The sequence below is a fragment of the Salvelinus fontinalis genome, chromosome 18 (assembly GCF_029448725.1).
Source record: "Salvelinus fontinalis isolate EN_2023a chromosome 18, ASM2944872v1, whole genome shotgun sequence".
In the NCBI taxonomy this organism is placed as follows: domain Eukaryota; kingdom Metazoa; phylum Chordata; class Actinopteri; order Salmoniformes; family Salmonidae; genus Salvelinus; species Salvelinus fontinalis.
The window spans coordinates 27,259,768-27,285,106 of NC_074682.1; the positions used below are offsets into that span (position 1 = coordinate 27,259,768).

The following is a 25,339-nucleotide window of genomic DNA, read 5'->3' on the forward strand; positions in this document are numbered from 1 at the left end:
CACTATCCCATTAGATCTGACTCGCTCTCTCTCTGTCCCACTACCCCATTGTCCCTGTTTTACTTCATCATTACTGACTGAGCAGTTTAGGTCCTCTTCGTCAGATTGGTGATATACGCAAGTCTTTGCACATTGAGATTTGACCTCTCCACATTGACCATGTTTGTGTTTTGGGCAGGTCCTCCACCCTCCAGCCCACCTCTCTCATCTCCAGGGCAACGGAGGCCAGGCGCTCATTCTCTGATTGGTTGCTGGTGAGGGCAGTCCTGGCCAACCGCAGCTCGTTCTGCAGCTCCAGGACCATCTGCTGGTAGTGGGCCTCCTTACTGGCTGACTCCAGCATTAGTGACTCCTCCCTGCTCTCCCCATCTGCAGCCACCTTCCTATGGGTGGAGTAGGCCTGGCCGAATGCCTGGGGAGAGGAAGGGAGACACATACATTAGTACCAGGACTGAACACCTTCCCATGTGGGGAGTAGGCCTGGCTGGACGCCTGGGTAGAAGAGAGGAGAAGCATACCCAGACATGGATTAGTACCAGGACTGAACAGTGATATGAGTACAACATTGGGGGAGAAGGACTTGTGAGCATGACCAGTTGTGAGCATCATGACAGGTTGAGAGTCATAATACCATAATAGACAGTATAGTCATATAAGTCATGATAATAAATAATACATATGATACATGTAGGATTAAGACAGACATTTAGCATGATAAACCAGATGTCATTAACCAGTAAGGGTAAACAAAACAACAGTTTAAATGGCTTGAACAGATCAATGTGAGATTCCCACAGACAGTTGACCCCCGGGCTTATAAAACATTCAGTCCACATCACTGGGTCTTTGTCCCAAATGGCACCCTATTCCCTATAAAACGCACTACTTTTGATCAGAGCCCATAGGGCTCTATATAGGGAAATGGGTGCCATTTGGGACATAGCCAGGGACACTCTGTGCCAACTGATGATGTAAGAGGATTCTGGAGCAGAACAGTCCAAAAGCCCAGGGTTCTTCTCCTGCCTCGCTTTTGCCTACCTAACCTTTAATTCTCTGCACCCTGTAATAAACCGGCATGTCAGTCAGTGTGGCTGACGCAATGACAAAAGTTTGCTAGTTGGAGCACTGAGGCATTGCTACATTCTGACAAGGCAAATGTTCAATTACTAATAGAGGCCTGGGGGGGCAGATAGGCAGTGTGTAACGGCTTTCTTCCTGGGGTGAAAGAGAGGACCAAAATGCAGCGTAGCCAGTGCTCATCATGTTTAATATAATAACAAGTGAACACTACAAACAACAAACAAAATAACAAACCGTGAAAACCGAGACAGTCCTATCTGGTGCAGAACAAACACAGAGACAGGAAACAAACACCCACAAAATCCCAACACAAAACAAGCCTCCTATATATGAGTCTCAATCAGAGACAACGATTACCATCTGTCTCTGATTGAGAACCCACACTAGGCTGACATAGAAACAGACAAACTAGACACACAACATAGAATTCCCACCCAGCTCACGTCCTGACCAACTAAACACATACAAAACAACAGAAAACAGGTCAGGAATGTGACACAGTGCTGGATATGGCTGTCAGTCACAAGAGAGCACCCACCAAAATATTTCTCTCTCTCCCCCCTTGCAGGGAAATATTTTGGTGGGTGCTCTGTTTCGACTGGCTCAGCCAGATCTCTCTCTCTCTGACACGGTGACATGTATTATTACATTTTGTATACATCACTGCTACATCACTGTTCTGTGTGCATATTCAATTCCCAACAAGGAGGAGCCCACTCAGAACCTGAGAGATCTGTACGGAGTCATAATTACAGAATGATTCACTTAGTGCAGGGCTGTTCAAAAGACTGCTAACTGACAGCTGCTTCATAAGCTGAGCAGAATCTGTAGTGGCCAACTTGTCTAACCTACAGTACAGTACGCAGCAGCAGCAGGGCTGAATGACTGGGTGGTGATTCAAGAGACTAGAGTCCAGTTGCTGCTTTGCTTTTCTAGCAGCTGCCCATCTGGGTCATCTTATTAGCCACTGCACCCATAGTGACCCTGGGTCTGATATAGCACATATCAGTGGCTCTCTAGCCAGCAGCCACACAGTACAGTACAGCACAGCACTACCTTCCCTCTCTGTCTGGCCAGCTGACGATAATGTTCACAGGGCTGAAGGAGGCAGCTAGGAGAGTCTAGGGGGTTGGACTGGAGAACATTACCAAAGCAATCCCTCCTTATTCATCAATTGTACCCAGTGGTGTAAAGTACTTTATTAAAACTATTTTTGGGGGTATCTGTACTTTACTATTTATATTTTTGACAACTTTTAATATACTTTTAACTCCATACATTTTCCCTGACACCCAAAAGTACTCGTTACATTTTCAATGCTTAGCAGGAAAGGACAATGGTCCAATTCACACACTTATCAAGAGAACATACCTGGTCATCCCTAATGCCTTGGTCTGGCAGACTTACTAAATACATATGCCTTGTTTGTAAATTATGTCTGTGTTGGGTTGTGCCCCTGGCTATCTGTAAAAAAAAAAAATAATAATAATTGTGCTGTCAGGTTTGGTTAATATAAGGAATATTACATTATTTATACTTTTACTTTTGATACATACGTATAGCTTAGTAATTACATTTACTTTTGATAGTTAAGTATATTTAAAACCAAATACTTTTAGACTTTTACTCACATTTTATTTTACTGGGGTACTTTCACTTTTACTTGGGAAAAGCTCTATTAAGTTATCTTTACTTTTACTCAGGTATGACAATTGGGTCCTTTTTCCACCACTGATCGTACCATAATGTGGATGCAGTGCTTGCAATCAACAACAGCTATCTTCAAACTTCTTGATAGATAGCATGTCATTAACACCAAAAGCTCTGCCATCACAATCTGGAGGGGACAATGCTAGTTAGCTGAAATAGTAGTTCTAGCACAATTATTTCAGAAAATATCTTCAAATTTGAAACTAATTCTGTTAGCAAATGATAGGTTGAAAGGTGAACTCCTAAGCTAGTTGTACGTCTTATTTTTCATCCTTGAACGTATAGCTAGATGCATTACAATTAATCTATTTAGAGATTCAAATTTGCTTCCTGTTTTTGACTGTTTTAATATGTTATGACACGGTCATAACCATGTCATAATATGTCATAACAGCTGAGATAACTTGCCATAACATGGCCATAACACTGTCATGACTAGAGCTGTGGCGGTCACAAAATTTAGTCAGATGATGATTGTCAAGCAAATAACTGTCAGTCTCACGGTAATTGACCATTAATTAACATAACACATTTTGCATCTCCTGGCTTCCTACAAGCCACTGGTGCAGACCGTTGGAACATCTACATTTTAAAAAGTCTAATAAATCCATGTAATATAGCCTACACCTTCACAATAAATCCATTATTTATTTTAAACAGGTCTAAAGAAGCATGATATGAAGAAAATATAGTCTATTTCAGAAGAAAATAATAGCAAACTGTCATGACGTTGGACTGTGGGTAAGGTTTATGACCCCCCCCTCCACCATAAATACCTTTCTCCCTTTCCTCTCTTGACTCTACAGAGGGACTCTTGAATAGCCTTTGTTAAACATAGAGAGTCTGGGAACATCAAACAAGTGGAGGGAAAGGAACCATATTTCGGTAATAAAACCAGTTGAAAATATGCGTTGGTACTTAATGAGTATGATGTCAGTTCGGTTGTCATCTGAGACATTATGACTGATGACAGGACGACCTAAACTGTATCTGGGAAAGTCTACACATTATAGTTATCAGATTCACATGGAATTGTTGTCCAATTCAAATGTTTAAATATAAAATTATTTGTGAAAAGATTAAATGTAATTTTAGCTTCCAAATGAGATAGTTGGGTTTTCATAAGGTTAGGGCTCTGCTCAATCAGTGGCCCGCCCCTGTGAAGAGACATGGGTTATAAACTATGAAACACACCCTTCTCCTTCCACTATATAAGCCCTTGACGAAAATGTAACCTCCTGTTCCGGGTACATTAGGATGACGGTCCGATGTCAGAAGAAGTCAGATAATAACTACAGAACGAAGCCAACCTCAGCGTGAGCTTTGGTTGCGAATGGTATGAACTTTGAATTCTTATTCCCCACAGAAGTGATACCTCCTAGCCGTTGAGTTAGCAGCGGCCGCTGTAAACGTGGGCTAGGAAAGGACGGACAGAGTATCCCGTCTACCACACAACGACGACACTACAACGTTTCCCGTTCACCACCAGAGACACTCTTTTAAGGACAAAGGACTCTGTTGGGCAACACGGCCTTCCATCTACCACCAACCTATTGAAGCGCAGCTCAGAGTAAATATTTATTGCATTTTCCTTTTCCAAATGGGTGGTAATTTAGAATGCATAAGATTCTGTATTTACGATAGAGTAGCTGCCTACGGCCCGATAGAGACATCGCTTCTCCCTTTGTTCTTCAGTCTTCCCGCTCTTTCACTCAAACCCAACCCCCTTTTCTTTGGGTAACCAGCGGTCATATCTGTTCCGTCCACTAGGGACGTTTTCCTTTATGACATAATTTGTAATCAAGGTATGATTAATTCTGTGTATATGTAATTCTGTGTGATTAGTTAGGTATTTAGTAAATAAATAATTAAACACAATTGTGTATTGCTGATTCAACTTGTTAGCCAGGGTTTGTGAAGATAACCAAGAATTTACTTTCAGATGAAAGAATTTACTTTCAGATGAGACTGAAATAAGGTGACGATTAATATTGACTGCTATTGATGTAAAATATTACTAGGTCTTTAAGAGTTTTACAGAGGATTTTATAGAATAGCATGTCATATCACTTAATCCGGCATAGCCAAAGACACGACAATACTCTGATTTCTCCTTATGTTAGGTCCTGATATGGCTACGCAAAATGGCTACACTAGTTCATTTAGCAGACAAGATTTGCTAAGAATTCTGTGGCATTATTTAATAGTATAAAGTATAAAGAATACAAACGATTTGAGGGAGTGCGCACATGCGGCTATTCTGTGTTGAGCAGTTAACAAAGAAATAGGTATTCCTATATGCTTAATTTAGAGTTATTAATGTAACTTTAGTTGTTTTACAAACATTCGGCTATATGTTTTGATTTTTAATACACTCTAAGGCAGCATGATGAGACCATAATGATGATTTCAAAAAAGTTGCTTGAAAGGCATGATCTCTGATTTGTTTTTTTTTGCGCAGGCTGTACACACTTCAATCGTCTCTCCTTCCCAATTTGACAATCACTTGATAATGCCTCGAACTTCACAGCGGCATCCCCTTTGTGGCCGTAATGCACCCTAAAAAAATCCATGCCTTCTGTGGCCCAGAGTGCTGCGTTGTGCCCTTCTCCCTGAGTGCTGCGCAATCCGATATGCCTCTCACTCACATGGCTCTTCATCACGTGATCGGGTCTTTCTCACAGGCTACAAGTGAAGACAGTCACAGAGGACGCAACTGCGCGTGGCCTCAGCGAATTGCAAGATGCATTATGAAAATATTGGAAGAGCTGTCCATAATTACTTTTCGTCAGCCAACAAGGTGTGTAGGCCTAACGAAGCAAAAGCACTTGCCTATGTCAATTTACTATCCCCCATAGTACAAAAGGTTACCTGTTCTATTCTGTGCAAGAAATAAATAAAATATATTTTTTTACACAATATGGCTGACGCAACAGATCAGAACGTAGCTTAAAATGTTGATAAACAATTAGGCATTTTCTTCACATTATAAGCCAGCAATGCTCACATGGCAGTAGGCTATAAGCACGAATGTTTCATTAGCGGGAAAAGTGACCACAAATGTGATTATGCATGTAATTTTATGGTGAAAATTATCTTCCTCAAACTTGAAACTCACGTGCTGCTTACAGTGCCTTCGGAAAGTATTCAGAACCCTTGACTTTTTCCACATTTTGTTGTTACAGCCTTATTCTAAAATAGATAAAAAAATAAATACATCTCATCAATCTACACAATACCCCATAATGTTCACATAAAGTGAAAACAGGTTTTTAGATTTTCTTTGCAAAAAAACCCAACGTAAATACCTTATTTACATAAGTATTCAGACCCTTTGATACAAGACTTGAAATTGAGCTGAGGTGCATCCTGTTTCCGTTAATCATCCTTGAGATGTTTCTACAACTTGATTAAGTCCACCTGTGGTAAATTCAATTGATTGGATATGATTTGGAAAGGCACAGACCTGTCTACAGTGCCTTGCAAAAGTATTCACCCCCTTGGCATTTTTCCTATTTTGTTGCATTACAACCTGTAATTTAAATTGATTTTTATTTGGATTTCATGTAATGGACAAACACAAAACAGTCCAAATTGGTGAAGTGAAATGAAAAAAATAAGTTTTTTTTTTTTTTTTTTAAAGATAAGAAAAAAAGAAAAGTGGTGCGTGCATATGTATTCACCCCCTTTGCTACGAAGCCCCTAAATTTTTTATTTATTTTATTTTACCAGGTAAGTTGACTGAGAACACGTTCTCATTTGCAGCAACGACCTGGGGAATAGTTACAGGGGAGAGGAGGGGGATGAATGAGCCAATTGTAAACTGGGGATTATTAGGTGACCATGATGGTTTGAGGGCCAGATTGGGAATTTAGCCAGGACACCGGGGTTAACACCCCTACTCTTACGATAAGTGCCATGGGATCTTTAATGACCTCAGAGTCAGGACACCCGTTTAACATCCCATCCGAAAGACGGCACCCTACACACAGGGCAGTGTCCCCAATCACTGCCCTGGGGCATTGGGATATTTTATTAGACCAGAGGAAAGAGTGCCTCCTACTGGCCCTCCAATACCACTTCCAGCAGCATCTGGTCTCCCATCCAGGGACTGACCAGGACCAACCCTGCTTAGCTTCAGAAGCAAGCCAGCAGTGGTATGCAGGGTGGTAAGATCTGGTGCAACCAATTACCTCCAGAAGTCACATAATTAGTTAAATAAAGTCCACCTGTATGCAATCTAAGTGTCACATGATCTGTCACATGATCTTAGTATATATACATCTGTTCTGAAAGGCCCCAGAGTCTGCAACACCACTAAGCAAGGGGCACCACCAAGCAGGTGGCACTATGAAGACCAGGGAGCTCTCCAAACAGGTCAGGGACAAAGTTGTTGGAGAAGTACCGATCAGGGTTGGGTTATAAAAAAATATACGAAACTTTGAACATCCCACGGAGCACCATTAAATCCATTATTAAAAAATGGAAAGAATATGGCACCACAACAAACCTGCCAAGAGAGGACCGCCCACCAAAACTCACAGACCAGGCAAGGAGGGCATTAATCAGAGAGGCAACAAAGAGACATAGCCCTGAAGGAGCTGCAAAGCTCCACAGTGGAGATTGGAGTATCTGTCCACAGGACCACTTTAAGCCGTACACTCCACGGAGCTGGGCTTTACGGAATAGTGGCCAGAAGAAAATAAGCAAACATGTTTGGTGTTCGCCAAAAGGCATGTGGGAGACTCCCCAAACATATGGAAGAAGGTACTCTAGTCAGATGAGACTAAAATTGAGCTTTTTGGCCATCATGGAAAACGCTATGTCTGGCGCAAACCCAACACCTCTCATCACCCGAGAACATCATCCCCATGGCATCAGGCTGTGGGGATGTTTTTCATCGGCACAGTGGCATTGATCATTCTTAAATGGAAGAAGTTTGGAACCACCAAGACTCTTTCTAGAGCTGGCCGCCCGGTCAACCAGAGCAATCAGTGGGAGAGGGGCCTTGGTCAGGGAGGTGATCAAGAACCTGATGGCCACTAACAGCACTATAGAGTTCCTCTGTAGAGATGGAAGAAACTTACAGAAGGACAACCATCTCTGTAGCACTCCACCAATCAGGCCTTTATGGTAGAGTGGCAAGACAGAAGCCACTTGTCAGTAAAAGGCACATAACAGCCTGCTTGAAGTTTGCCAAAAGATACCTTCAAACTCAGTGCCTCAAGCAAAGAGGCACTGAGTTTGAAGGTAGGCCTTGAAATACATCCACAGGTACACCTCCAATTGACTCAAATTATGTCAATTAGCCTATCAGAAGCTTCTGAAGCCATGACACCATTTTCTGGAATTTTCCAAGCTGTTTAAAGGCACAGTCAACTTAGTGTATGTAAACTTCTGACCCACTGGAATTATGATATAGTGAATTATAAGTGAAATAATCTGTCCGTAAACAATTGTTGGAAAAATGACTTGTGTCATGCACAAAGTAGATGTACTAACCGACTTGCCAAAACTATAGTTTTTTAACAAGAAATTTGTGGAGTGGTTGAAAAAATAGTTTTAATGACTCCAACCTAAATGTATGTAAACTTCCGACTTCAACTGAACATAAGTTTCCTTTTGTTTGAAAATTGGTTTCTTAAGTCCTTTATTGTTGTTGTAATTCATTCTTCACAGTCATGTTTTTCCCCATCTTATTTTAAATAAAGGAAAATACACTTTATGACACTGTCATGAAGCATTATGACCATCCTGTGTCACTTTACTTGGACTAAGAAAATACACTTTATGACACTGTCAAGAAGTATTATGATCATCATAAACATATAAGCCAGATAGGCCTATCAAGTACTGTACATGCCCTTATGTCAATCATCAGTCAAAAATAGGGTGTCTTGTCCTGCTCCTAAAATCTGCTCCTGCATTCATCCTAGACAACAGCAAAAGTGCATTGGGGTAGCTGCATGTCTGATATAACTGTGTGTGCAATTACAATGATAATTTAATATGGTCAATTTCAGAAAATATAACAAACTTACTGTTGACAAGTAGGCTATGGTGTAATGGAATGTTCTGTCTTGTGTGGTAGGTTTTGTGGGTTTTGACACTCTTATGTTGGTGTCATAACCAGCCATGAAATAATGCATTACATGTCACAACAGGTCTAAATATATGTGTCATGACAGGGTTTTGACCATATTATTACAGGTTTTGACAAGTTATGTCAGCCGTTATGACATATTATGACAGTCAAGTAAAGTGTTACCAAAGTTTCCTATATTCAACTTCTAAAATACATACAGATTCAGTTTTCAAATTGAGTTCTTTCAATTTAGATTCAAAACCTGGTCCTTATCCTGACAGGAAACGTATAGGAGAACAGATAGAATCAAACACTCACTGTGGTAAACAGAAACTTCTGAAGCCAGCAGAAGGTTTCTGAAGCCAATGTGGCATGTTGAATTCATTTTCTTCCTATGAATTTGGCTCTAGCATTTGAACCGTTTTGGCAATGAGCTACTCTCTGGAGCATGGACGTGCCTTCTGATCCCCTCTATGATGATCACAGGCTGCATTAGAAGGGAGTGTCACAACAACAGAAAAATGCCATTTGCATTCATTTCCGTTTCAAATAATGACATACAAGTTCAAATTATGAATGAAATTATTCCATTTGTGCATTAAACATAACATAATTTACTGATGAACAGAAGAGGCCTTACTGAACAAACAGTGTTACTGTATACAGCCCCCTCTCCCTGAGGAACTGTGACAACACTGTTGTTTAACTGTAGTGAACTATAAGTCATAATTACAATACAGACTTTCACATAATTATAGGCCACATGCCTTCAGTGGACAAAATACAGACAGTCATACAATCACCTGTTCTTGAGATCAGATCTACAGTATGTCACTCCTGTGTTGCTTTTTTGGACACTCTCTGACATGTCATGTGATGGACTCCAGATCAGATATGTGATAATTGATTAAAGAATAAGGCCAAAAGGAAATACATATAAACATAAAAGGATTGTCATTGATTAGAGGACTGTTGTTGCACTGTCCCATAGTTTCTGGTAGGGTTGCAAAAGTAACTTTCCCAAAACTCCCAGGTTTTCCAGAAATCCTGGTTGGACCACCGCTAGGCCTGTTTTGCACTGTCTAATAGTTCCTGAAGTGTGTTTGGCGCAGTAGAGTTGAAGCGAGGCGGGAGGCCCGTCGGAGACATGAGGAGCTTAGTGTTAACTACCTCCACCTGTGTCTAAGCCTCTGTCTGACCCCATGTCCACGTACGTAACAAGCGCTCAGTGTGTGTGTGTGCATGTGTGTGCGTGACGTCGGCTTCACAGGAACAGACAATCCCACACAGATGTACTGTAAGCGGTTCACGTAAAGGTCAGCAAATAAACATGTAATTACTGTGTTAACTAAGCTAAGGTTTTGCTGACCTGGGAATTCCATGAATAAGAGGGTGTTAGTGTGAGAATGTGTGTAACAGGAATGTGGTGAGCCTACTAGCTTGCCTTGGTTATACCTATCCCATCTGATGCATCTCTCTCTCTGTCAAACTCCTATGTCTGTTTTTACAAACAACAACTCGGAGTATGTAGCGAACGTAGGGCTATCTGAATAAATACATATATTTTCATTCTGATGTTGTTCAATCAGTAGAGATATGAGTTTAATGGTGGCCCAATTCTCTCTGATGCTAGTCCTAGCTACTGAGAACAAAAATATATCCTTTCTCAATGATACTACTAATTAGAGGTCGACCGATTATGATTTTTCAAGCTGATACCACTACCGATTATTGGAGGACCAAAAAAGCCGATACCGAATAATCGGCCGATTTTTTAAAATGTATTTGTAATAATGGCAATTACAAAAATACTGAATGAACACTTATTTTAACTTAATATAATACATCAATAAAATCAATTTAGCCTCAAATAAATAATGAAAGATGTTCAATTTGGTTGAAATAATGCAAAAACAAAGTGCTGGAGAAGAAAGTAAAAGTGCAATATGTGCCATGTAAGAAAGCTAACGTTTAAGTTCCTTGCTCAGAACATGAGAACATATGAAAGCTGGTGGTTCCTTTTAACATGAGTCTTCAATATTCCCAGGTAAGAGGTTTTAGATTGTAGTTATTATAGGAATTATAGGACTATTTCTCTCTATACTGTCACGTTCCTGACCTTATTTTCCTTTGTTTAGCTTTGTTTAGTTGGTCAGGACGTGAGCTGGGTGGGCAGTCTATGTTATTTGTTTCTATGTTTAGGTTCATTGTTATTTAGCCTTATATGGTTCTCAATCAGGGGCAGGTGTTTGACGTTTCCTCTGATTGAAAACCATATTAAGGTAGGCTGTTCACACTGTTTATTTGTGGGTGATTGTTTTCCGTGTCAGTGTTTGTACCACACGGGACTTTTTCGTTTGTTTAGTCTGATCCTGTTTGTGCGTTCTTCGTTATATGTAAGTTCACATGTTCAGGTCTTGTAACGTCGTTTATTGTTTTGTAGTTTATTAAGTGTTTTTTCGTCCTTATTAAATAAATTCGTTATGTCTTCACAACACGCTGCATATTGGTCCGATCCATGCTCCTCCTCAGACGAGGAGGAGAACAATTGTTACATATACGATTTGTATTTCATATACCTTTGACCTTTGGATGTTCTTATAGGCACTTTAGTATTGCCAGTGTAATAGTAAAGCTTACGTCCCTCTCCTCGCTCCTACCTGGGCTCGAACCAGGAACACATCGACAACAGCCACCCTCGAAGCAGCGTTACCCATGCAGAGCAAGGGGAACAACTACTCCAAGTCTCAGAGCGAGTGACATTTGAAAAGATATTAGTGCGCACCCCGCTAACTAGCTAGCCATTTCACATCAGTTACACCAGCCTAATCTCGGGAGTTGATAGGCTTGAAGTCATAAACAGCGCAATGCTTGAAGTATTGTGAAGAGCTGCTGGCAAAACGCACGAAAGTGCTGTTTGAATGAATGCTTACGAGCCTGCTGCTGCCTACCACCGCTCAGTCAGACTGCTCTATCAAATCATAGACTTAATTATAACATAATAATACACAGAAATATGAGCCGTAGGTCATTAATATGGTCAAATCCGTAAACTATCATCTTGAAAACAAAACGTTTATTCTTTCAGTGAAATACGGAACCGTTCCGTATTTTATCTAACGGGTGGCATCCATGTCTAAATATTCCTGTTACATTGCACAACCTTCAATGTTATGTCATAATTACGTAAAATTCGGGCAAATTAGTTCGCAACGAGCCAGGCGGCCCAAACTGTTGCATATACCCTGACTCTGCGTGCAATGAACGCAAGAGAAGTGACACAATTTCACCTGGTTAATATTGCCTGCTAACCTGGATTTCTTTTAGCTAAATATGCAGGTTTAAAAATATATACTTCTGTGTATTGATTTTAAGAAAGGCATTGATGTTTATGGTTAGGTACAGTCGTGCAACGATTGTGCTTTTTTCGCAAATGCGCTTTTGTTAAATCATCCCCCGTTTGGCAAAGTTGGCTGTCTTTGTTAGGAAGAAATAGTCTTCACACAGTTCGCAATGAGCCAGGCGGCGCAAACTGCTGCATACACCCTGACTCTGTTGCAAGAGAAGTGACACAATTTCCCTAGTTAAAATAAATTAATGTTAGCAGGCAATATTAACTAAATATGCAGGTTTAAAAATATATACTTGTGTATTGATTTTAAGAAAGGCATTGATGTTTATGGTTAGGTACACGTTGGAGCAACGACAGTCCTTTTTCGCGAATGCGCACTGCATCTATTATTTGCAACGCAGGACACAATAGATAAACTAGTAATATCATCAACCATGTGTAGTTAACTAGTGATTATGATTGATTGATTGTTTTTTATAAGATAAGTTTAATGCTAGCTAGCAACTTACCTTGGCTTCTTACTGCATTCGCATAACAGGCAGGCTCCTCGTGGAGTGCAATGTAGTAAAGCAGGTGGTTAGAGCGTTGGACTAGTAAACTGTAAGGTTGCAAGATTGAATCCCCGAGCTGACAAGGTAAAAATCTGTTGTTCTGCCCCTGAACAAGGCAGTTAACCCACCATTCCTAGGCCGTCATTGAAAATAAGAATGTGTTCTTAACTGCTTGCGTAATTAAATAAAGGTGTAAAAAAAAAGTCTAAAAATAATAAAAATCGGCCAAATCGGTGTCCAAAAATACCGATTTCCGATTGTTATGAAAACTTGAAATCGGCCCTAATTAATCTGCCATTCCGATTAATTGTTTTATTTATTTCACCTTTATTTAACCAGGTAGGCAAATTGAGAACACGTTCTCATTTACAATTGCGACCTGGCCAAGATAAAGCAAAGCAGTTCGACACATACAACAACACATAGTTACACATGGAGTAAAACAAACATACAGTCAATAATACAGTGAAAAATAAGTCTATATACAATATGAGCAAGTGAGGTGAGATAAGGGAGGTGAAGGCAAACAAAATATATATATAAATAAATAAAAATATAAAAAGGCCATGGTGGCGAAGTAAATACAATATAGCAAGTAAAAAATAACACTGGAATGGTTGGTTTGCAGTGGAAGAAGGTGCAAAGTAGAGATAGAAATAATGGGGTGCAAAGGAGCAAAATAAATAAATACAGTAGGTAAAGAGGTAGTTGTTTGGGCTAAATTATAGATGGGCTATGTACAGGTGCAGTAATCTATGAGCTGCTCTGACAGCTGGTGCTTAAAGCTAGTGAGGGAGATAAGTGTTTCCAGTTTCAGAGATTTTTGTAGTTCGTTCCAGTCATTGGCAGCAGAGAACTGGAAGGAGAGGCGGCCAAAGGAAGAATTGGTTTTGGGGGTGACCAGAGAGATATACCTGCTGGAGCGCGTGCTACGGGTGGGCGTTGCTATGGTGACCAGCGAGCTGAGATAAGGGGGGACTTTACCTAGCAGGGTCTTGTAGATGACCTGGAGCCAGTGGGTTTGGCGACGAGTGTGAAGCGAGGGCCAGCCAACGAGAGCGTACAGGTCGCAGTGGTGGGTAGTATATGGGGCTTTGGTGACAAAACGGATGGCACTGTGATAGACTGCATCCAATTTATTGAGTAGGGTTTTGGAGGCTATTTTGTAAATGACATCACCGAAGTCGAGGATTGGTAGGATGGTCAGTTTTACAAGGGTATGTTTGGCAGCATGAGTGAAGGATGCTTTGTTGCGGAATAGGAAGCCGATTCTAGATTTAACTTTGGATTGGAGATGCTTGATGTGAGTCTGGAAGGAGAGTTTACTGTCTAACCAGACACCTAGGTATTTGTAGTTGTCCACATATTCTAAGTCAGAGCCGTCCAGAGTAGTGATGCTGGACAGGCGGGCAGGTGCAGGCAGCGATCGGTTGAAGAGCATGCATTTAGTTTTACTTGTATTTAAGAGCAATTGGAGGCCACGGAAGGAGAGTTGTATGGCATTGAAGCTCGCCTGGAGGGTTGTTAACACAGTGTCAAGAGAAGGGCCAGAAGTATACAGAATAGTGTCGTCTGCGTAGAGGTGGATCAGAGACTCACCAGCAGCAAGAGCGACATCATTGATGTATACAGAGAAGAGAGTCGGTCCAAGAATTGAACCCTGTGGCACCCCCATAGAGACTGCCAGAGGTCCGGACAACAGACCCTCCGATTTGACACACTGAACTCGATCAGAGAAGTAGTTGGTGAACCAGGCGAGGCAATCATTAGAGAAACCAAGGCTGTCGAGTCTGCCGATGAGGATGTGGTGATTGACAGAGTCAAAAGCCTTGGCCAGGTCAATGAATATGGCTGCACAGTACTGTTTCCTATCGATAGCGGTTAAGATATCGTTTATGACCTTGAGCGTGGCTGAGGTGCACCCATGACCAGCTCTGAAACCAGATTGCATAGCGGAGAAGGTATGGTGGGATTCGAGATGGTCGGTAATCTGTTTGTTGACTTGGCTTTCGAAGACCTTAGAAAGGCAGGGTAGGATAGATATAGGTCTGTAGCAGTTTGGGTCTAGAGTGTCTCCCCCTTTGAACAGGGGGATAACCGCAGCTACTTTCCAATCTTTGGGAATCTCAGACGACACGAAAGAGAGGTTGAAAAGGCTGGTAATAGGGGTGGCAACAATTTCAGCAGATAGTTTTAGAAAGAAAGGGTCCAGATTATCTAGCCCGGCTGATTTGTAAGGGTCCAGATTTTGCAGCTCTTTCAGAACATCAGCTGACTGTATTTGGGAGAAAGAGAAATGGGGAAGGCTTGGGCGAGTAGCAGAGGGGAGGGCAGTGCTGTTGACCGGGGTAGGGGTAGCCAGGTGGAAAGCATGGCCAGCCGTAGAAAAATGCTTATTGAAATTCTCAATTATAATGGATTTGTCGGTGATGACAGTATTTCCTATCTTCAGTGCAGTTGGAAGCTGGGAGGAGGTGTTCTTATTCTCCATGGACTTTACAGTGTCCCAGAACTTTTTTGAGTTTGTGTTGCAGGAAGCAAATTTCTGCTTGAAAAAACTAGCCTTGGCTTTTCTAACTGCCTGTGTATACTGGTTTCTAGCTTCCCTGAAAAGTTGCATATCACGGGGGCTGTTCGATGCTAATGCAGAACGCCATAGGATGTTTTTCTGTTGGTTAAGGGCAGTCAGGTCAGGAGAGAACCAAGGGCTATATCTGTTCCTGGTTCTAAATTTCTTGAATGGGGCATGCTTATTCAAGATGGTGAGGAAGGCATTTTAAAAAAATATCCAGGCATCCTCTACTGACGGGATGAGATCAATATCCTTCCAGGATACCTCGGCCAGGTCGATTAGAAAGGCCTGCTCGCTGAAGTGTTTCAGGGAGCGTTTGACAGTGATGAGTGGAGGTCGTTTGATCGCTGACCCATTACGGATACAGGCAATGAGGCAGTGATCGCTGAGATCTTGGTTGAAAACAGCAGAGGTGTATTTGGAGGGCAAGTTGGTTAGGATGATGTCTATGAGGGTACCCGTGTTTACGGAATTGCGGTGATACCTGGTAGGTTCATTGATAATTTGTGTGAGATTGAGGGCATCAAGCTTAGATTGTAGGATGGCTGGGGTGTTAAGCATGTTCCAATTTAGTTCGCCTAGCAGCACAAGCTCTGAAGATAGATGGGGGGCAATCAGTTCACATATGGTGTCCAGAGCACAGCTGGGGGCAGAGGGTGGTCTATAGCAGGCGGCAACAGTGAGAGACTTGTTTTTAGAGAGGTGGATTTTTAAAAGTAGGAGTTCAAATTGTTTCGGAACAGACCTGGATGGTAAAACAGAACTCTGCAGGCAATCCTTGCAGTAGATTGCAACACCGCCCCCTTTGGCCGTTCTATCTTGTCTGAAAATCTTGTAGTTAGGGATGAAAATGTCAGAATTTTTGGTGGTCTTCCTAAGCCAGGATTCAGACACGGCTAAAACATCTGGGTTGGCAGAGTGTGCTAAAGCAGTGAACAAAACAAACTTAGGGAGGAGGCTTCTAATGTTAACATGCATGAAACCAAGGCTATTACGGTTACAGAAGTCATCAAAAGAGAGCGCCTGGGGAATAGGAGTGGAGCTCGGTACTGCAGGGCCTGGATTCACCTCTACATCACCAGAGGAACAGAGGAGGAGTAGGATAAGGGTACGGCTAAAAGCTATGAGAATTGGTCGTTTAGAACGTCTAGAACAGAGAGTAAAAGGAAGTTTCTGGGGGCGATAAAATAGCTTCAAGGAATAATGTACAGACAAAGGTATGGTAGGATGTGAATACAGTGGAGGTAAACCTAGGTAATGGGTGATGATGAGAGAGATATAGTCTCTAGAAACATCATTGAAACCAGGTGATGTCATCGCATATGTGGGTGGTGGAACTGAGAGGTTGGATATATAGTGAGCAGGGCTAGAGGCTCTACAGTGAAATAAGCCAATAAACACTAACCAGAACAGCAATGGACAAGGCATATTTACATTAAGGAGAGGCATGCTTAAATCGAGTGATCATAAGGGTCCAGTGAGTAGAGGTTGGTTGGGGTCACGGCGATCCAGACAGCTGGCCGGGTAGCTGGCTATCCGTAGCAAGATAACATAGGATGGAGGTCTTTTTTTTTTTTTGTCACCTCGTTCGTTTCCGTCGGTAGATTAGTGGGGTTCCGTGTGGTAGAGGGGATCGATCCAATTGGCAAAATAGATATAGTGACCCAGGAAAAAAAAAAAAAAAAAAATTGTCCGGTATATTTATTTAGATAGCAGCCGATAAGACAGCTAATAATTAGCAGATGGGTATTCAGAAACGTCGCAATGGAAAAGCCTGTTGAACCCACCTCGGACAATTACGTCGGCAGACCAGTCGTGATGGATCGGCGGGGCTCCGTGTCGGCAATAAAGGGTCCAGTCCAATTGGCAAAAGAGGTATTGTAGCCCAAGAATTCGCTGGTAGGCCTCTTCGGCAAGCCGGCAGATGGGCCTAGCTCGAGGCTAGCTCAAGGCTAACTGGTGCTTGTTTCGGGACAGAGGTATTAGCCAGTAGTAGCCACTTGGTTGCAGCTAGCTAGCGACGATTATCCGGTGTAATTGTCCAGAGCTTGCGTCAGGAATCCGGTGATGTGGTAGAGAAAAAGCAGTCCTATATTCTCTGGGTTGATATCGCGCCTGCAGACTGGCAGGTATTGGCCCGAGCTGAAGCTGGCTGGTGTCCGAGTTAAGGGTGAAGACCGCAGCAGTGGCTAACTGACTACTAGCTAGTAGCTAGTTATCTGGCTAGCTTCTGATTGGGGTTACGGTTCTAAAGTATAAAAAATAGCAGATCCGTACCACATTGGGTGAGGCGGGTTGCGGGAATGTATATTCAGTTCCAAGATGGAAAGTGAAATTAAAATATATACGAAATGTATACAAAAAATACGAGGACTATTTACGCGGGACAAGACAAGACAAACACACGTCCGACTGCTACGCCATCTTGGAGGAATATGGTCGGTCGACCTCTACTACTAATCCCCCAAGTCTTAGTCCCCCCCTGCTCCGAGCATATGCAGCGTTCACGTGCTAGTGGGAACTAGGAAACTCTGAAATGTCCGACTTGGAAACTAGTTGAGCTCTGAGTTTTTCACTTGAATTACTAGAATCAACCAATAGGGAGCTCTACACAAATAACTAAACTTCCGAGTTTCGGAACACGCAATACTCCTAGGTCCAGTCCACAAACCTTCCTCAGAGAGAGATAGGGATGAACCATCTTAGAACCCAGTGGGAGATTTAGACCTTTTTTAGGACTGTTTACAAAATATTTTCAATTAAATCACATTTTATTTGTCACATACCCGTGCTCAGCAGATGTTATTGCGGGTGTAGCAAAATGCTTGTGTTTCTAGCTGCAACGGTGCAATAATATCTTACAAGTAATATCCAAAAATTTGACAACAATACACACAAATCTAAAGTAAAGGAATGGAATTAAGAACATATAAATATTTGGACAAGCAATGTCAGAGCGATACAGTAGAATAGGTTAGAATGCAGTTCAACATATGAGATGAGTAATGCAAAATATGTAAACATTATTAAAGTGGCCAGTGATTTCAAGTCTATGGATATAGGGAGGCAACCTCTAATGTGCTAGTGGTGGATATTTAACAGTCTGATGGCCTTGAGATAGAAGCTGTCTTTCAGTCTCTCGGTCCCAGCTTTGATGCACATGTACTGACCTCGCCTTCTGGATGATAGCGGGGTGAACAGCCAGTAGATCGGTGGTTGTTGTCCTTGATGATCTTTTTGTGTCCTGGAGGCCAGTTAGCTTGCCCCCAGTGATGCGTTGGGCAGACCGCACCACCCTCTGGAGAGCCTTGCGGTTGCAGGCGGTGCATTTGCCGTACCAGGCAATTGCATCGACAGTCAGCCTGACAGGATGCTCTCAGTTGTGCATCTGTAAAAGTTTGTGAGGCTTTTAGGTGCCAAATTTCTTCAGCCTCCTGAGGTTGAAGAGGCGTTGTTGCACCTTCTTCACCACACTGTCTGTGTGAGTGGACAATTTCAGATCGTCAGTGATGAGTACGCCGAGGAACTTGATGCTTTTCACCTAGTCCACTGTGGTCCCGTCGATTTTAGATAGAAGAATGCTCCCTCTGCTGTTACATGTAGTCCACGATCAGCACCTTAATTTTTTGACAATGGGTGAGAGGTTATTTTCCTGCCACCACACTCCCAGGCCCCTCACCTCCTCCCTGTAGGCTGTCTCGTCATTGTTGGTAATCAGGCCTACTACTGTTGTGTTGTCTGCAAACTTGATGATTGAGTTGGAAGCGTGCATGGCCACGCAGTCATGGGTGAACATGGAGTACAGGAGGGGGCTGAGCACGCATCCTCGTGGGGCCCCAGTGTTTTGGAGATCAGCAAAGTGGAGGTTTTGTTTCCTACCTTCACCACCTGGGGTCGGCCCGTCAGGAAGTTCAGGACCCAGATGGACAGGGCAGGGATCAGTCCCATGGCCTCAAACTTAATGATAAGCTTGGAGGGTACTATGTTCTTGAGCTATAGTCAATGAACAGCATTCTTACATAGGTATTCTTCTTGTCCAGATGGGATAGGGCAGTGTGCAGTGCGATTGCATCGTCTGTGGATCTATTGGGGCGGTAAGCTAATTGAAGTGGGTCTAGGGTGGCAGGTAAGGTAGAGGTGATCCTTGAATAGTCTCTCAAAGCACTTCATGATGACAGAAGTGAGTGCTAAGGGGCGATAGTCATTTCATTCAGTTACCTTTTCTTTCTTGGGTACGGGAACAATGGTGGACATCTTGAAGCATGTTGGGACAGTAGCCTGTGATAGGTAGAGATTGAATATATCTGTAAACACTCTGGCCAGCTAGTCTGCACATGCTCTGAGGACGCAGCAAGGGATGCCATCTGGGCCAGCAGCCTTGTGAGGGTTAACATGCTTAAATGTCTTATTCACATTGGCCACGGAGAAGGAGAGCCCACAGGCCTTGGTAGCGGCCGCGTCGGTGGCACTGTGTTATCCTCAAAGCGGTCGAAGAAGGTGTTTAGCTTGTCCGGAAACAAGACGCTGGTGTCTGCGACATGTCTGGTTTTCCCTTTGTAGTCCGTGATTGTCTGTTAACCCTGCCACATACGTCTCGTGTCTGAGATGTTGAATTGCGACTCCACTTTGTCTCTATACTGACGTTTTCCCTGTTCGATTGCCTTGCGGAGGGAATAACTACACTGTTTATATTCGGCAATATTCCCAGTCAAATTGCCATGGTTAAATGTGATGGTTCGCGCTTTCAGTTTTGAGTGTTCCTGTATGTTATCACCATCCCACCATGAGTAGTTAATCATGAAACATACACCCCAGCCCTTCTTCTTCTCAGAGAGGTATTTATTCCCATCTGCGCAATGAATTGAGAACCCAACTGGCTGTACGGACTCAGACAGTATATCCCGAGAGAGCCACGTTTCCGTGAAACAGAGTATGTTGCAATCCCTGATGTCTCTCTGGAAGGAAATCCTCGCCCTGAACTTGTCAACTTTATTATCCAGAGACTGAACTTTAGCAAGTAATATATTCGGAAGTGGTGGGTGGTGTGCGCGCCTCCTGAGTCGGACTAGAAGACCACTCCGAGTGCCTCTTTTCCACCGGTGGTGTTTTGGCTCAGCCTCTGGAATCAGTTCAATTGCCCTGGGGGGTACAAACAAAGGATCCAATTCGGGAAAGTTGTTTTCCTGATTGTAATGCTGGTAATGCTGGTGAGTTTCCGCCGCTCTGATATCCAAAAGTTATCTCGGGCTGTATGTAATAACACCAAAACTTTTCTGGGCTAATAATGTAAAAAATAACACATAAAAAACGAAATACCGCAAAGTTTCCTAAGAGCTAGAAGCACGGCAGCCCTATCCGCCGGCGCCATACAGTTGAATGGATTACCCAAACAATAACTGAACCAAACAATGACGGATCCAAACAATGACTGAATCAAACAATGACTGACCCAATCAATTAAGTGTCTCTATAAGAAATAACATAGTTGTCCTGTGGCTGTGTGTGGCTGTGTATGGCTGTGTGTGGCTGTGTGTGGCTCTGTGTTTCAAGTTTTAATATCACATGCACATGTACAGTGAAATGCCTTTCTTGCCAGCTCTAAACCCAACAATACAGTAATCAATATAGTACTAAAAATAACATAAGCTAGAACAAAAACAAACAACAAATAAAAATAAGAACACGAGAAGAAGGAAGCTATATACAGGGTCAGTTCCAACACCACATTTACAACGAGCAGGGATACTGGAGTGATAGAGGTTGTGTGTGTGTGTGTGTGTGTGTGTGTGTGTGTGTGTGTGTGTGTGTGTGTGTGTGTGTGTGTGTGTGTGTGTGTGTGTGTGTGTGTGTGTGTACACATGTACAATACAATACAATAAAATACAGTGCCTTCAGAGTAAGTATTCACACCCATTTACTTTTTCCACATTTTATTGTGTTACAGCCGTAGATTTTTTTTAACATTGACCTACACACAATACCCCATAATTTCAAAGTGGTATTATGTTTTTAGAAATGTTTATAAGTTAATACAAAATGAAAAGCTGAAATGTCTTGAGTCAATAATTAAGTATTCAACTCCTAAGTATTCACCCCCACAGACTCACTCTGTGTGCAATAATTGTGTTTAACATGATTTGTGAATGACTACCTTATCTCTGTACCTCACACATACAATTATCTGTAAAGTCATTTCGAGCAGTGAATTTCAAAAACAGATTCAACCAAAAAGACCAGGGATGTTTTCAAATGCCTCGCAAAGAAGGGCACCGATTGGTAGATGGGTAAAAAAAAAATTAGACAGTGAATATTACTTTGAGCATGGTGAAGTTATTAATTACACTTTGGATGGTATATCAATACCTACAAAGACACAGGCATCCTTCCTAACTCCGTTGCTGGAGATTAAGGAAAGCACTCAGGGATTTCACCATGAGGCCAATGGTGACTTTAAAACCGATACAGAGTTTAATGGTTGTGATAGGAGAAAACTGAGGATGGATGAACAACATTGTAGTCACTCCACAATATTAACCTAATTGACAGAGTGAAAAGAAGGAAGCCTGTACAGATTTATTTATTTTTTTACAAAAGATGCACCCTGTTTTCAACAATGCCCTAAAGTAATACTGCAAAAAAATGTGGCTGTCACGACTTCCGCCGAAGTCGGGTCCTCTCCTTGTTCGGGCGGCGCTCGGCGTCGCCGCTCTTCTAGCCATCATCGATCCACTTTTCATTTTCCATGTGTTTTGTCTTGTTTTTCCTCACATCTGGTTTTAATTCCCTCAATCATTTGTTGTGTATTTAACCCTCTGTTCCCCCACATGTCTTTGTGTGGGATTGTTTATTGTAAGTGCTTATGCACGTGTTGATTGGTGCACGACGGGTTTTGTACCCAAATGTCTTGTTATTTTTAAGCCGTGGGTTTTGCCTTTAAACTGCTCGGGCTATTACCAAGTTCTGCTCTCCTGCGTCTGACTTCCCTGCCACCGGTTACGCACCCCTTACAGTGGCAAAGCAACTTTTTTTCCTGAATACAAAAGTGTTATGTTTGGGGCAAATCCAATACAACACATTACTGAGTACAACTCTCCATATTTTCAAGCATAGTGGTGGCTGAATCATGTTTTATTTTTGTATTTTTATTTAACCTTTATTTAACTAGGCAAGTAAGTAAAAAAACAATTCTTATTTACAATGATGGCATAGGAACAGTGTGTTAACTGCCTTGTTCAGGGGCAGAACGATCTAGCAACCTTTCGGTTACTGGCCCAACGCTCTAACCACTAGGCATGTTATGGGCAGTGGATCGGGTGGTTGTTGTCCTTGATGGCATGTTATGGGTATGCTTGTAATCTTTAAGAACTGGGGAGTTTGTTTATGAAAAAAATTACCGGAACGGAGCTAAACACAGGCAAAATCCTAGAAGGAAAATCTGGTTCAGTCTGCTTTCCACCAGACATTGGGAGGTTAATTAATCTTTCAACAAGACAATAACCTAAACACAAGGCCAAACCTAAACTGGAGGTGCTTACCAAGAAGACAGTGAATGTTCCTGATTTGCTGAGTTACAGTTTTTACTTAAATCTACTTGAAAATCCATGGCCAGACCTGAACATGTTACTGAGTTTGAAGACTCACCGCTGTAATCACTGCTGTAATCAGTTGTAATCTGTAATCACTGCTGTAATCAGTTGTAATCTGTAATCACTGCCAAAGGTGCTTCTACAATACTCAGGGGTGTGATTATTCACAGTATGTGAATGAGATAGTATGTGAATGAGATACATTCCAACAACATATTTTCACTTTGTCATTATGGGGTATTGTGTGTAGATGGGTGTGAAAATAATTTTGAATTCAAGTGGTATGAATACTTTCTGAAGGCACCGTACAAGGGACACATAAGCTTGATGCTTGGCCTGGGAACTCATGTCCTTTCATTCCCCTTCTTTGTCTCTCACACAATGAAGTTCAAAAGTGAGGCTGAGCTCAGTGGAGTGGATTTACCATCAATATGCTTGAAATGAATGACAACAGAAACTAGCTATTCTTGATAGAGACAGAAATAATCAGGTAAACATAAACAATGCTAGTGAAGTTAGCATGATAGCCAGTTGTGTTGTGTGGCTGAGCTTGCTGTCATTCTGCTAGAGCACCATAGTCAGAATTCTGTGAGAATGTTCTTTCTTAGATATAAGACATAGTCTAACTGTTTACTTCAGTATACTGCAAGCGATTGAGAGGGATTCACATGCTTCAGGGTAACTAAAATCCCCTTAAACGTTGTAAGGATATGGGCTGGACCTAGAAAGGCCTCTGGACTCACAAGAGACAGAATGACTCAATTTAGTTATTGAGGCAATTGAGTACAGCCCTGTTTAACAATGTGTATTAGCTCCTATGAAGCAGGGAGCAACTGCAACAGGATTCTTCTGTAACATATAGGAGTATGTCCACAAGATAGAGGCCATTGTCTCTCTGAAAAAAAGGCTAAAGCATAAGGGCAGAGCTGATCAAAAACTGCCAAACAACCTGGTTGCTGTTCTCTCCCATTTGAGAAGCCAGAGGGAGGGAAACCCTTATCTAGCAGAGACAGAGCCAGCATGAGCCTGACTAGCTTAAATATAGTACTTACTGCTTTCACCAGAACAATTTCCACTGTCACACCAACAGCATGTTGGGACTTGTGAAGGCTGCTGCTGATAAATGTCAAGCAGAGATGATAACTTTAACAAAGATATTCAAATAGCACCCATATTTTCACACATAACATTTTGACACATATTTCACATGTATGTGTTTGTATACATCCGAAAACATCTGCCCTCTTGCCTAAAGTTAGTGTTCTGTCTTTTTGAACATTATCTTTTATCACACTAGGCCAACTTTAATGTTGTTATCAAAGTAGGCTAAGTAACTTCTAATACAACTTTGTGGTGTTTGTTTACCACTTGAGTCAACAAGCAAACGTATTCAATCGTTCAGAGAGCATTCTGGGTGGGCTATAAAGTGTTGAGGATTAGGTTATAACAACATCACAGCTGAATTTAATTAAAAACTTTCGAAACAAAGCAGCATAGCACTGCCTGAATCGAATGAGAAACGTAGGCTACGTGCCTAATTTGCTCTTTGTTAGAAACAATGTATCCGTTAACGGTTACAATACACCCGCGCTTTGACAGTAAATTGAACACATTTGTAGCAATGGAACGTTGTGACCTCACTCTACCTCCTTCAGTTGGTCGAGTTCCTGCCGAACAGTCTCGAACTCGGTCTCCAACTCGTCATAACGCTGTTTGAGTTGTTGCTTCTCTTCGAGCACCGCCAGCCCGTATTCCGCCGCCTGGATCTTCTCATGAGTCGTCTCGCTCAGCTCCCGGGATAGGCGCTCTAATTCGGCCCGAAACCACTGCGGCCCGGCCTCTGCCACCAGAGTCGCCTCGGGATATTCCTGTTCCTCCACAGACATCTTGGCCAGCCGGTTCCGCCAACAACAGCGATAACGGACCCAGCCCTTGAAGGAGCACAGAAAAATATCCTATACAAATAAATCAGTGCCTTCTGTATTTGAACTGCATGGCTGTGTTTTTGTCTGTCTCGTCGGGACCTCCACTTTTTTTGATGTGAACAAAAAGTTCAGCTATCTATCAGCCGGTACCGTTATAAGATTGCATCTTCAGCTCGTTCCATAGTCGATCTCTATCTTCCTCCCCCACCTACGTCATGCCACTAGAGGAAATTAAATAAACGGAGATCGTCGATTTGGAATACGGTGCGTTTCAGGTCTACAATTGTGCGCCATGGGAGATGTAGTTTTTTTCTATTACGATTTGATGAAAGACTACGCCCACTGTTTAGCATATGGACTTCAACTACCATGGTCCTTCGGGAGTTGACGAGCCGTAGCGCTTAAACGCGGTCTATGGAAGAAACATATGGTTAAACCCTACTGTCAATGGTAACCCCTACAGGCCCCTGGAAACACG

General features: G+C 42.3%; 1 protein-coding gene across 2 annotated transcripts in view; it reads right to left on the reverse strand.

Moving 5' to 3' along the window:
* The window catches only part of LOC129815239 (protein bicaudal D homolog 2-like), a 38,256-nt gene extending 13,123 nt beyond the window's left edge, over window positions 1-25,133 (reverse strand). The window contains exons 1-2 of one of the 2 annotated variants that reach the window (XR_008753402.1): window positions 24,583-25,133; window positions 200-412 (exon numbers count right to left, since the gene is read on the reverse strand). Coding sequence is in view for 1 of the 2 variants with exons in the window: in XM_055868849.1 (XP_055724824.1) it covers window positions 200-412; window positions 24,583-24,822 (453 nt within the window). In the remaining variant the exon portion in view is untranslated. The remainder of the gene's footprint in view (window positions 1-199; window positions 413-24,582) is intronic. The other variant, XM_055868849.1, reaches the window with a different exon arrangement.
* Window positions 25,134-25,339: the final 206 nt, after the last annotated feature.